The following is a 13,835-nucleotide window of genomic DNA, read 5'->3' on the forward strand; positions in this document are numbered from 1 at the left end:
TAGTTTAGTTCCAAAATTTGTGTAATTTCAAAAGAAATTAAGAAAAAACAAATTACTGAATACGGTTCAAATTCAGTTCCTAAAATTTTTGAGATTTTTGCAATGAAACTTAAAACAACGTAAATCCTAACTAAAAATTTATCATGCATAAAAATAAGTAAATAAATGGAAGATTCAATACCAGAATAATGAAAGAAACAAACCCTACAATCATTCTATTAAATAAAAATACTAACTTTAAACATAAACCCAAATAAAAAAAATCTTTAACTAAATAAAAACACTAACTTTAATGTAAAAATACCAAAAAAAATATTTAAATGCTAACAAAGACTCCAAATAAGAGAAACAAACAAAATAATGACCTAAACAAATATTAAAGATTCAACAAGAGACTTTAAAAAAAATATATATATAAACTAAATAATTCAAATTAAAATAAAATTTCCACCACAACTTTTTATTCAACAAATAAACTAAAGAAAGGGAGTAGAAGAGAGAGAAAGATTCAATCTAAAACTAATTAACATTATTTAAATAACAAGAAAATCAAACTAACTTTTTAATAATAAAAATAGATCCAGCAAGTCCTAGCCTACTCTCCTAAAGAAATAATAAATTAAAGAGCCCCCTTTGTTGACTTTTCAAAAGCCATCAAAAGCCTTTTTTTTTTTTCTTGAAATTTCGGCTGCCCGCACACACACCTTACATGGCCGGGTCACATCAGCCATGGGCCTCTAAGTTTTTTTTTCTTTTGCTAACACATGACCAGTTCTTCACTTTCAAGTCCGATTTTGACCTTCCTACAGCCTGTAACTCTCAAAACTCAAAACACAGAAGTTGTAGAGTATTTCTTGACTTTCCACAGCATTTTGAATCATCTCGATCGAAACTCGTATGAGAGAGTTATGCCCAGATTACAAAATAATGTCAGCTTTAATGTCCATAAATTACCCTTCAATAATAAAATACAAAAAATTCATAAATTATTGAATAAAAATCCAAATATTATAAATTGAGCGTAATGTTAAAATACTGAAGATAATTAGGCATTTAATTAAAATTATAATATTTAATGCATGAATTTAAACGCCTAATTACGCAACTTTGACGTGTAATCACATAAAATAAATCAGATTTTCCATTGTTCATGTTATTCAAAATACTGTATCATATATCTTAGATTTGTAAAGTCCCAGTTGGACGGTTGGTTTTCAAAATAATCTTTGAACTCATAATAAATAAATATAACAGTTTAATCAGTTCATATTTGATAAAAATCTTGACTTAACTTAATCCTCTTACCTGTTTACTGAGAGACTTCCTACAACGCTCCTAAGGCCCACCCTATGGCGATATGGAGTCCAAAACCCTAAAAACACATTTCTCCAAAATAATAACTATTAAGCATCCCTAGACCCATACACCCCATTTAATCAATTAAATGCTAGACAAATAGTTCATTTCTACCATTACTTCAATTTTGGGGTGATGCTTGGAAGACCCCATTCAAAAATTCACTCCGCTAGACTTGTAGAGAAACTCCCCTAGATCCTTGTGGTAACTTTCGATCGTTGATACAGGCAACGAACGACGAGATATCGTAGAGAGAGAGAGAGAGAAATTTTAGTTTCTTACTAAAAAAGTAAAGTTCAAACCTATTTATAGACCATTGACCCGGTCATCTTTGTCGACGAAACGGTGACTTCATCGACGAATTGCACAAGGACGTTCGTCGACGAAAGGAAAGGTTCGTCGACGAACCTTAAGTCTGAAATTCCTGTCATTCGGGATCTCTTCGTCAACGACGCCCGAACTTCGTCAATGAACCACAAAAGGACATTCGTCGATGAAAGCAAGGATTCATCGACAAACCCTATTGCTTTGCCCTTTTTAAATTTCCTTTCTTCGTTTCTTATTTATTTATTTTATTTTCTGAGTTCAAGTTTTAACTAGAGATGAGATAAAAGTTTACGTGGTTTGGCTATGCCTGCTCCATAGGCGGATGGGATAAAAATTCACTATCATAGGCAAAATTACAAGGTGATTTGGAATCGACTTTGTACAAAATATCAAAATCGGCCTTGTACAAGATATCTCTCTTCTCTTTATCTCTTATCTTCTTTCTATATACCCTACTTACTTCAAACATGCAAAAGAGTATATAAGCATGCAATGTGTATACAAGCAAGCAAAGATGTGTGTTCTAAATGTGAGGGGTAGGGTGTCCTTTTACAGGGTAATATGGATAACAAGACATTTATTGGGGTGGAAAAATCGAAGTGGGGGAAGATGAGGTGGTGAAAGATGGGGTGACATATACATTTTTCATAACACTCCCCTGTGGATGTCACCAATATATTAACTTTTTCTGTTAAGATATTTAAGATGTATCATTTCGATGAGATAAATTAATTTCTTGAATATTGTAGTAGGCAAAGCTTTGGCGAACAAATCTGCTAGATTATCACTTGATCGGATTTGCTGAACATCTATATCACCATTCTTCTGGAGTTCATGTGTATAGAATAATTTTTTTGTTTATCACCCTTTATGTATCCTCCTCTCAGTTGAGCTATACATGTAACATTGTCTTCATATAAAATTGTTAGAATATTCTTGATTGATTGAATATCACAATTTACTTGAATATGAGAAATCAATTATCTGAGTCACACGCATTCTCTACTAGCTTCATGAATAGTTAGTATTTCATAATGATTAGATGATGTTGTTGTAATCATTTGCTTTTCTTATGTCGGGTCTTGTACAATTGGCCAGATACATTAGAAAGTCGATAGCACTTAAATATGGTACTTCAGGACCAAGTAATTCCTCCCCCTCATTATGAGGTTAAAATGGATCCTTTTTAACATCAAGTAATCACACCATTATTGGAGATCCCAAATGATGAACTTTGTCCATATAGAATTGCCTTAATACCGCCATTTACATGTTTAATATGTAGGCAAAGACAATATTTTATCTTTCCTAAATCTTTCATATAAAATTCCATGATTAAATAATTAGTAGCTTTAGTGAGCTCTTCAAGTGTAGAGACCTGGAAAATAGAAATGATAAGAAAAATAAAAGAAAATAGGAAAATGACTTGGTGAGGAGAAAATTTGTGACAATTTTTTGAAGTGTTAAGAAAATCGTCAACATTTATATAGTTTTATCTCAGTCGGGTAAAAGAACTCCTTTTATTAATATAAGTCTATTAAATGTAAAAGGTTAATATTATCTCCTTGATTATTTGATATGCTCAAAAGCACCGTTAAATCATATGCCAAGGCAGCAGTAAGGGATGACATGTTATCGATTGTCTTATCATATTTAGATAATCTACCTATTATGTTGCCAAGAAAGAAGCACATAGTAGCTGAGATGCTTGAATACATGTTTGATGTAGTCAAATGTCGACATAATTGAAGTTTTGGTCTTTGATAATATTTAAATATTGACAATATTTAACTATCATTGGTTTAGGCTAGCATAGGGGATGGTTAGCTCCATTGTATGTCAAATGCTCCAATGCATGTGAGATACACTCTTATGTGAGAAGTTGTCATTGTTGAGAGGAAATAGTGCATAACATGAAGGTTAGACATATTGTGCCATGTGCAGAGTCAATTTCCTTATCTCGTAGCCTCGAGCCCATTTGTCGACGAATAAGGTCAATTCGTCGACAATTAGAGTCCATTCGTCGGCGAATTAGGCCTATTCATCGACAACTTCTAAATGCCTGAATCTTATCTGCTTTCGGTATCTCTATTCGTTGATGAATGAGGTCTACTCGTTGACAAATACCTATTGCATTGTACCAATGACTTCACGTATATTTTTCTTCCTTTGTTTATACACTCCACCAAGTATAAGAACCACAAAAACACAACAGAAACAACATTCACCTCCCTCACTTTTATTTGGATTCTTGAATTACTACAAATACATGTAGCAAAGTTATTGAAGATTGCATCCAACTTAGCCTTGTCACTTTCATATAGGTCGTGAGTCTAGAGCTTTGAGAGAATAAACAATAAAACATTTATATTCCAAAACCAAATTGGAACAAAAAGAAATTTTGTTATAGGGGGACTTAAGGGACCTTAATGATTGGGCAGTATTACTTATCTATAAGAAATCAATTACAACACTTACATTGCTCACTGCATGTGGAGAAGACAAGCTGCCAATTTGAATTTGCATGAGAGAACTAGAAATCTGGTGGATACGATAGAGGATGCACAAACTTACAAACTAAGTGAAGCTATCTAGCAAGTTAAATTGGAAATAAAGAATAAAAAGCCTAAACCCCAATTGAACAAAACAACAAAATACAAAGTTTGCACAAAAATTCTCTGCATCTTGTAATGTGTTGACAATGTGGATGGATCCATGCATCAAGGTCACAGATGCATCACTAATTAAGTCTAATTTTGTTCATTGCGATCTCAAGGTATTGTAAGGGTAAGAGATTTTGGGATTTATTCCTAAGAAAAAAATTTCCAATGTTGTTATGTACCATCGCTTTAATTAATGGAAATTATGAAGAAGAAGAAAATGAAGAAGTTGTTTATTACTTGAACAATGAACCATTGCACTTCAAAAAATACAAATCATGAAAGGTTGCTTGAGTCGTTGTCGGTGGAGGCAGCTTTGTCACTAGAGAGTGGAGGCCATTGGTTTCAGAGCGTTGTGAGTGGCTGATGGTGCTGGGTGTGGGTGGTGGGCGGCTTAGCAAAGGCGAACAAAGCTCATGACTTGTGAGTTGGAAGTTTGGAACTCTAAAAATGTAAATCCCTAGCAATCTAGCATAGCAGCTTAGTTACGACCATACCCCTTCCTTTACCTTTATTTCCTTTTTTTTTCCTTTAAGTTAAAAATATAATGTATAATATATTAATATAATATTATTATTTTATCTATTTAAAGGCTCAATCAAGCTCGTGAACTCACGAGTTGAGCATATAAAGACTTGAATTGGACTCAACATTCAAGTTCGTTCGAACTCGAATCCCTAGATGAGTCAAGACAAGTTATATGGATCGAGCTGAGATCAAGTGGTTTGCGAGTAAGTTTGGCTCGCTTACACCTCGAGTCAAAGTATAGTGTAACAACCTTCACTAAATGTAGGTTGAAATATTACCTTTAATTGTTTTTGAATAAACTCATGAAGATCTAACAAAAGTCTTGTGAGAGGATGATTCTCGGAACATCTTGAACAAAATTAAATCTTACATTGAATAAAATTTTGAAAAAATAATTTGAAAAAGAAATTTACGTGAGAAAAGAAGATCTCTTTTTTCATCAGAGAAGATTTGAATAAATTTATGTTGGTTTTACTCGAATTTAAATGAAGTTCATTACTACAAAAAAATCACAAAATTTAATTATGAGAATATTTTATTAATTTATTTAAAATTATCTAAAAGATATTGAAATATAATAAATTACATTTCAAGTTGCTAGAGCTTTACTCAATTGCATTTTCCTCAAAAAATTTTAACTGTAAAACTTTATTTATATTTTTTTAAAATATTGATTTCAATTTCAATGAAATTTTGAATGTCCTACTTGAATCAACACAAACACAAAACTTAATAATTAAAATTTTTTAAAAATAAAATGGAAATTTGTAAAACATTGGAAACTTATAGCACAATATATCCATACGTATATTACTTAAAATTATAAATTTACAGTCATGCATAATTACATAATTTTGCCTATAATTATATTTTAAGACATTTTAAAAATAAAATAATATTAAAAAAGCAAAATATATAAATATTTTTCAAAATTTTAAATTTTCACAAATTTTTTGAGCTTTCATTTTCTAATTTTTTTTTATTTAAAAAAAAACAGACCTATTTCGTCTTTTACCCGCATAAATATGACATAATAATCGATAAAATTTTTTCTCAAATGCCAAAAAAATGAAACCTAAAAAAGTAACGTAATAAAAAATAAAATGTTGCAACGCAAAATTGTGATCGCCGAAGGCCATTTCTTCTCCTAGCTTTCGCCTGCGAGTTTTCCCTCCTCACAGCTTTGTCAGTTCTCTCTCTCTCTCTCTCTCTCTCTCTTCAATGGACTCCTACAGTTCCCTTCTCGACAGACTTCGAGTTCCTCAACCGTCACTTCAGAGGCTGGCAGTAATTTCAGTTTTCGAGAAGCTCAGGTCGTCTCCTTCCCACCTCAACGCCGACTCTAATCCCGGAGGAGAAGCCATCTCCCAGTGCCTTCTCTCCTCCTCTCCTTCCGTCGTCGACCAATCAGTTCGCGAGCTCTGTCGCCTCGTGACGGATTCTAAAATGGACATCTCCCGCGGGTTATTGGAGCTTCAATCTGCTCTCGAAGGCTCCGACTCGCGCTTTGTCCAGCTCTTCGTTAAAGCGCTTGGATTTCTCGTTCGCTTTGGCTTTCAAAACAACAATTCTGCATTTCGGTTCAATTCCACAGAAACTCATCCTTTCGTTAAGGTAACAGTTCTGAGTGGGTTCAAATTCAATTCCGCAATTCTCATTCTTCTACTGAGGAATTCGAAATTTTCATGCAATGTGGAATCTTGAGTGGCCAGGTTCTTGCGTGTCGGCCGGAGGTTCAGTCCGAGCTAGTACACCAAGTTTTGCTGTTTATTACGGAGAATAAGCGGTTCGGAATGACGGAAGTTTGTGAATATTTGAGGCCTTTTTTGAATTTTTCGATTTTAAGGATACCATTTTCTTCAGAGTCGTCATCTTCTTTTTTTGTGAGGACTTTAATAGCGTCAATGGCGTCGCTTTGCTGTTCTCTTACTTCGGACGCAATGCCCATCTTCAAGCTATTAATCGGATGCTCAAGATATTATCCATGCAGGAGTGCTGAGGTGAGTATCAACTTCGTTTTGCTTTTGCAATGTGATGGTCATGACTATTGTTGTTGTTGCTGAAATAAAACCCATTTCAGGGTGGGCAACTTCAGAACTAATTATTTCACTTTTAAAAAAATTTCAGGTTTTTAGGAATTTTATCTATCTGGAGGAAAATATGGTGGACTCATATATTGTAGTTTTGAGGCAAGTGGTAGTAAATGAACCTTCGGTAAGTATTTGAAACTTCTGTGGGCCTTGACCTTTGCCATAGGAGTACTTTTTGCTTGATTGGTGCCATCTCATAAGTGCTGTTATTGGAATTAATACTTCAAATATGCACACCCTTTATTAGTTTGATTTTTGTTGCCAGGAGTTGTTTATTGCATTTAATATTTCATCTGTGTTAGGAACTGATTAAGGAGGCTCAAAGATGTGGCATGGAACTGCTGGAGATTATTCTATCGCCATATACAGATCTTTGCAGGCAGACTGATGGGAGGGAGGCTGCTGTTGAACTATCAAAACGCTTATTGGTTGCTCAGAAAGATCTTGGCTTGCCATATTTGCCCAAAATGTTATCAGCTGTACAGTCCTTGTTTGTTACTGTCATTCAATCTGAGTTAGAACATGAACAACTTTCTATCATAAAACTTCTTATCTTTCTTTTGAAGTGGAAAACCGAAACTGGTATGTTTCTTGATGGTTCTATTCCTGACTTGCTTATGTTGGAATAATACTTTTTAGTATAGTAGAATTCATCATTTTGAAGTTTAAATCCCTACAGTCCCAATGTGCAAACAGTTGAGCTATTATGTGTTTTGCTTTATATGTCAATGTGAAGAATCTAGATTTTCTTGTGACTGTTGTTGGTTGGGAGATGTTCTAAGCTGATAAAGGTGCTTCTACCATAAAGAAGCCCTTAATTTAGCCCCGTTTCTTTCTTGTTAGTTTTTTTAGATAAGAAAAATGTATTAACAGCTGTCCAAATGGGTATAATAAGGGGAGGGAAAGAAGTCCCCCAAAATGATAAAAAAGAGAAAAGAAAAGAAAGGAGAACAAAGCAAAAATGAAAGATTACGTTAATGCTGTCTTCCAATTGCTAATCAAGTTGGGCAACGACATCCTTGAAAAAATACAAAGGAATGGGCCCAACAAGAGTCAAAGCACACCGTCCTATCCCACAACAAATAAAGAGAAGGAGTTTGACAGGAGGAAGATTCTTGCATTTCTTTCTAGTCATATAGTCCACGTAATAGCAAAAATCACGTTATGCCAAAGAACTCATCCCATCCTACTCTTGCTTGAACCGAATATCTCTCCAAAAGGAAATCATTCGCCTCGCAAAGACACCCAAGTTTCAACAAACCCAGAAAACAAAGCGTTCTAGAGATGAGAAGCCATCATGCAACAAAGGGAGGGGTGAGCATTTGTTTCATTGGATTCACGAAACATTGCGTATATGTCAAGATTGAGGATCGTGAAGGGTCCTTCTGTCTGTAACAAATCGTGTGTGCTAATCCTATTCAACGTCATTGGCTAGGTGAAAATCTGAACTAATCCTATTCAGCCTCATTGGCTAGGTGCAAGTCTGAACCTTGAAAGGAACTTAGCTTGCCAAATGATGTGGCTCCAAGGGGAAAGGCTTGGTGAAGGAGATTTCAAGAGATGAAGGAAGAAAGGTTTAATGGAAAACAGTCTTGAAGAATCACCCTCCCAAACCCTTTTATCTCCCTTGTTGATCGGAGAATTTGGAACAAAAGTGGTCTAAAGAGGTAAGTAAGTTGGAAAGCTCATTAACCTTTATTTCATTGAGGCTCTTGAGAAAATGGAATCAAGAAAGAAAGCCCTCCTCGAAAGAGAAAAGCATCGATGGATGCATTCTGAAGAGTGGCCTGTTTAGCTTCAAAGATTGCTTACTCACCCACACATCCTTCTGGAATCGAATCTTGCTGTCATTCCCCACTTTGAAATAGGTAAGGGAGAAGAAAAGATAAGAAACTTTGGACACAAACTTCTAGGAGTGAGAGAATCTCCTACCAAGGTCTCCTACTGGGTTGCAACCCCAATTTAGTAGCATTATGGGATCCTGTGATTGAGATGGTCGGTAGGAAGTTGAAGGGGCGGCCGGGGGGGGGGGGGGGGAGATGTATTTATCCTTTTGAGGGCATACAACGCTCATTAGTGTAGCCTTTTTCAATGCTTTTATTTACTTTCTATGCTTTCTAAAAGTGCCTATGTGTGTTGCTAGGACCCTTGTGAGTTAAGAGAATGTGCGTGACTTTCTTTGGGTTTGGCTCTAGGGAGAATAAGTTGGGAGGTAGTGAGTAGGACAAAGAGAGAAGGAGGCTGGGGCTAGGTAATGTGGCTTCCAAGAACATCACCTTGAGAGGAAAATGGTTGTGGAGGTTCCATTAGAGGTTAACTCTTTATGCCATAAAGTGATCAAAAGTAAGCAGAGGGCTCATCGAAATGTGCGGGACTGCTAGAAGCAACAATCTTTCTTTTTAGGTTTGACCTTCTTTTCTCTAATGACCAATGCCAATCTAATTGTATTGGTGTTGTTCCTTTTTATTTTGTGGGCAATAACTTTTTCTTTATTGATGACCATTTTTTTGACTGCTATGTACCGTCAATCAAGGAGTAACTATTCAATATTGATTTTTATTCCTTTTTGCACAAGGTAGAGCGGGGTATGTGAAATATATTGTGGATTTATCCTTTTCTAGTCCATACATATGGATGGAGACACCATGGACATTGTATGTCTTAGTTCTCTTTTGTTAAGTTGAGCGTGGCTGCGTTTGTGTGATTTTTCAGGTTAACATGAACATTGTTTGACAACCACTTTACCCAAAAGCATAAACTGTTAGGTTGTGGGCCAACAATGTATATCAAGCTTTAACAACCCCCCACACGTACAACTTGATAGTTCGTTGAAGATAGACACATGATAAATAATATCCATTATAGGGAGTGCAACAATTTTTTAAACGCCACATAATAAATGTGGGAAATAGGACTAGAACCCAGGATCACCTGGTAATTAGTTTTGATACCATATTAGACAACCACTTTACCTAAAAGCTTATGTTAGGTTGTGGGTCAACAATGTATATCAAACTTTAACAAACATTATTTTGATAGTAACAATTCCATTTGAGCCGAATTACTGTCACAACCAAAGTCTCTCAACTTTCCGGCAAAGAGCTAAGAAGCATTAGGGCCCGCAACTCATCATCAAAAACTATTTTCATAGTAGCAAGTTGATTGATAATATTTTTCATCTCATTCAAATGCTCAGTAATGAGACTACCATCTTTATATTTCAAGTTCACCAATTTTCAAAAAAGAAAAACTTTATTTGTAGCCGATTTTCTATCATAAAGACCCTCCAATTTTTTTCACAATTCATGTGCCGAAGTTTCGGTAGAAACATGATGAAAAACACTATCATCAATCCATTGACGGATGACACCAACGATTTTTCTATTAAGCCTATTCCACTCATCATCACTCGTGTTTTTAGGCTTTCGGCTATCACCCTCAATAGGTCCATCCAAATCTTTGCAAAAATAAAAGATCTTGCATTTTTGTTTTCCAAGTTACCCAATTGCTTCCATTGAAGCTAATCATACGATCAACATTACCATCCATGATTTACACAAACCTAATGAGTCCAAAGAACACGACTCTGAAACCACTTGTTGGGAAAAAATATGAATGATTCCCACAAATATATCAATGGTGTAATGCAAATAATAAATTAAATGAGACACAAGAAATTTAACGCGGTTCCCTTTGATATTGAGGTATGTCCATGGGACATGATGATATTTGAAAACTTCATTTAACAAGATGATATTTGAAAACCTCACCTGTGTACCCCCAAAGAAAAAATCTTCTTTGGAGACCCTCTAATCTCTTGGACACTGCACCTAGGGATAAGGAAAAAAGGCATGAAGTAAACCGGCAGATTGGACAGAGTACCTTTAATGACAGCAAGTCTGCCACCTTTTGACAAAAAAATCCCTTTCCAACTAACGAGTTTCTTTTCGAACATGTCAACAATGAGATCCCAAATACCCTTGTCCTTAAACTTTGCTCCCAAAGGCAGGCCAAGATAGGTGATAGGAAAGGCACCGACTTTATAACGAAGAATACCTGCAAGTAAAAGACCATGATTGCCAGGCCCCAATGGAATGACTTCATTTTTGCATTCACTTTTAAGCTTGGAACTGCTTCGAAACCAAGTAGGATGCATCTAAGATTAAGAATTTGCTCTGGTTCATCCTCACTAAAGATGATAGCGTTATCTGCAGAAATTGTTCCTTCCAATGTTAAGACCCTTTAGAAGGCCGCCTTCATTTGCATTTGTTATCATAAGACTCAGACTTCCATGGCCATGGTAAACAGAAGGGGAAAGGGGGTCACCCTTGCCTTGGACCAAGAGACGGTCTGAAGAAATCAGTAGGGCAGCCATTAAACAGAACCAAAAAAATGATGTTGAGATACACTGCTGGATCCATCTGCATCAATATTCCCCAAAACCCATTCTTCTAAGAATGTACAGCGGAAAACTCCAGTTGACGTGGTCAGAAGCCTTCTCCATATCCAGCTTACACATCGCTCACCTAACATCTTTATGGTGTGTTGGTTTTGGTTGCATTAAGGGAGTTAGTTTTCAAAGGTTCAGCGAGAATGGAGGAATCTTCTTCTCTGCATATTATTTTTATTTTTCTAGTTTTTTGTTTTATTAGTTTATTTTTTGGGATTAATCCAGAATTTTGCTGGGAGAAGTCTTTTACTTCTTTTTGTAAATTCTCCTCTTAATGGCTAGGGCTGCAAAAGGGGCCGATAAGGCTATGAAGTCTAAGCCTGTTCGCCTGGTACTCATCCTTGATTTGGGCCAGGTTTGTGAGAAAGGTTGTGCTTCTTTTTTATCAAAGTTGGGCCATTTAATAGAACAGGCCCAGTGTTTTGACAAGAATGCTGTGGGCCTTTCTCTGGATTCAAAAGAAGTCACTTATAAACGGGGGCTTTCATAGATTGGCCTCGTATCTAAAAAGGCCCAGGGCAAGGATACCGATGTTCAGGTCCCCCTTGCACTACCCTTTTCTGAACAAGCACATTTTCCTAGCCAAAATTTACATACAGGAGATGTGTGCATTCAGCAAGATGTTAACAAAACACAAGATATTTCTCCAGCTCTCCAAACTAAGCATAGAATGGATCAACATTCAGAGTGTAATCTGGATCATTTTAATTTGGTTCTGAAATCAGTCTGTGAGGGAAATGATGATAATAATTGAAGTGTCAGATTGGCAGTTGATTCTGGTTTTACCGGGGGAGTAGTGGCTGGTGTTGGCAGGATTAATAAAAAAGAAGCTTGATTGGATGGGAAAGCTGGCGTTTCAGGATTTAATTCTGACAAATCTAAGGGTCCCAAGGTGTATGCTCACAGGAAGGCTGCAATGATGGGTGCAGAAATGAAGTTTCAGGATTTAATTCTGAAACATCTAAGGGTCCTAAGGTGTATGCTCATAGGAAGTCTGCAAAGATGGGTGCAGAAGTGAAGAAACTAAATGAAGCAAAAAAAGAGCATTCTGGTTTGGTGAGATAAGGCCAAAGATCTTAAGGAGAGATTCTGAAGGATAGTTGAACATTGTGGAAGATACACTTGCTAAGATCAAGAATATAGTAAGTGATGAGTTAGCAAAGGAAAGGAGGCTAATAAATGGGGAGATTTTTTAAATAACGATAGTGATGAAATCAACGAGTTTGACTGTGATGGTGGTTTGCTGTTGGATGAGATCGTTGAGATTCGGGAACAATATGGATCTCTTTTTGATTCCTGTGATGTTCTTGGAGACCTATAATATGTACATGTTGTCTCGTTGGAAGGATTGGAGGTGGTTCCTATTTTTGAGAATGATGGGTTGGATAATAAGCTGCAGTGCAAAGATGGAATTTTGCCTAAGCTAGTGGAGGTGATTTCTAGGAAGGACTTAGAAACCCAATATATAATGGATAAATTGTATTTAAAAAAGTGCGATGCTGGTGGATTTGAAGTGAACTTTGATGTGGGGTAAGTACAAAGCAAAGAAGGGCTAGAGGGGGCTTGTGAATTTGAAGTTCTCGGTGAGTTATGATGGGAAGGAATTGAAAAGGTGTTTTCTTGTTTAAGAGTACTTTTTTGGTTTTTATTTTTATTTTTTATTTTTAATTTTCATCTTTATTATTATTATTATTATTATTATTTGTTTGTTTCTGTTTTTTATTTTTTCAGGTGGACCAGTTGTTCCATTAGGTTGTAACTTCTCTTTCTCAATCAAATATACCTTCTTTTATTATCTAAAAAAAAAGAAGAATATTTTTTTGTTATAAAAAAAAAATTCCTCGAGTGCTGCACATCAACAAATTAAAAGGTGAGATTTTTGGACAAAAAACTATCACCAAAAACTCAATAACATGCTTATAGAGGGTTCAGACAGTGCAGGAGCAACTCAGGCCAGAAGCAAGCCTGTAAGAAGCTTCATGTGTCGATGCATGGGTTTGGCTTTTGCCTTTAACCTGCATGTCAGAGCAGCTCTGGCGATGAGATTTCAGTTGTGGGAAGATCAGCAATGTCTGTGGGTGGCTATGGTGTTGTTTTGCCAAACCTAAAGGGGTTTATCTCCTTGACTTGGCAGTGTTGTCCAGGAAATTTTCGGTAGCTGCTTACACTGGAAAAGAGAAACATAAAAGTAGGGTGGGACTTATTGTAGAAAAAGAACTAAAAGATAATGTAGTAGATGTTGAAATAATAGTGGATAAGATCATTAAAATTAGGATAGCTCTAGGCCTGGACATAGTAAATGTCATTAGTGCATATGATCCCCAAATAAGCTTAGCAGAAAATCTTAAAAGACAAATTTGGGAAAATATGGATAGTATTTTACAAGGGATACCAATGTCTGAAAAGACATTCATAGGAGCTGAT

The 13,835-nt window shown here is 35.8% G+C and overlaps 1 protein-coding gene across 2 annotated transcripts in view; it reads left to right on the top strand.

Moving 5' to 3' along the window:
- Positions 1-5,976: 5,976 nt before the first annotated feature.
- LOC131143518 (protein RST1) overlaps positions 5,977-13,835 on the top strand; it is an 86,950-nt gene continuing 79,091 nt past the window's right edge. For both annotated transcript variants that reach the window (XM_058091878.1, XM_058091877.1), the window contains exons 1-4: positions 5,977-6,485; positions 6,584-6,871; positions 6,999-7,085; positions 7,264-7,543. In XM_058091878.1, the coding sequence (XP_057947861.1) occupies positions 6,093-6,485; positions 6,584-6,871; positions 6,999-7,085; positions 7,264-7,543 (1,048 nt within the window). In that variant the 5' untranslated portion in view covers positions 5,977-6,092. The remainder of the gene's footprint in view (positions 6,486-6,583; positions 6,872-6,998; positions 7,086-7,263; positions 7,544-13,835) is intronic.

This window comes from Malania oleifera, chromosome 11 (assembly GCF_029873635.1).
Source record: "Malania oleifera isolate guangnan ecotype guangnan chromosome 11, ASM2987363v1, whole genome shotgun sequence".
Lineage (NCBI taxonomy): Eukaryota > Viridiplantae > Streptophyta > Magnoliopsida > Santalales > Ximeniaceae > Malania > Malania oleifera.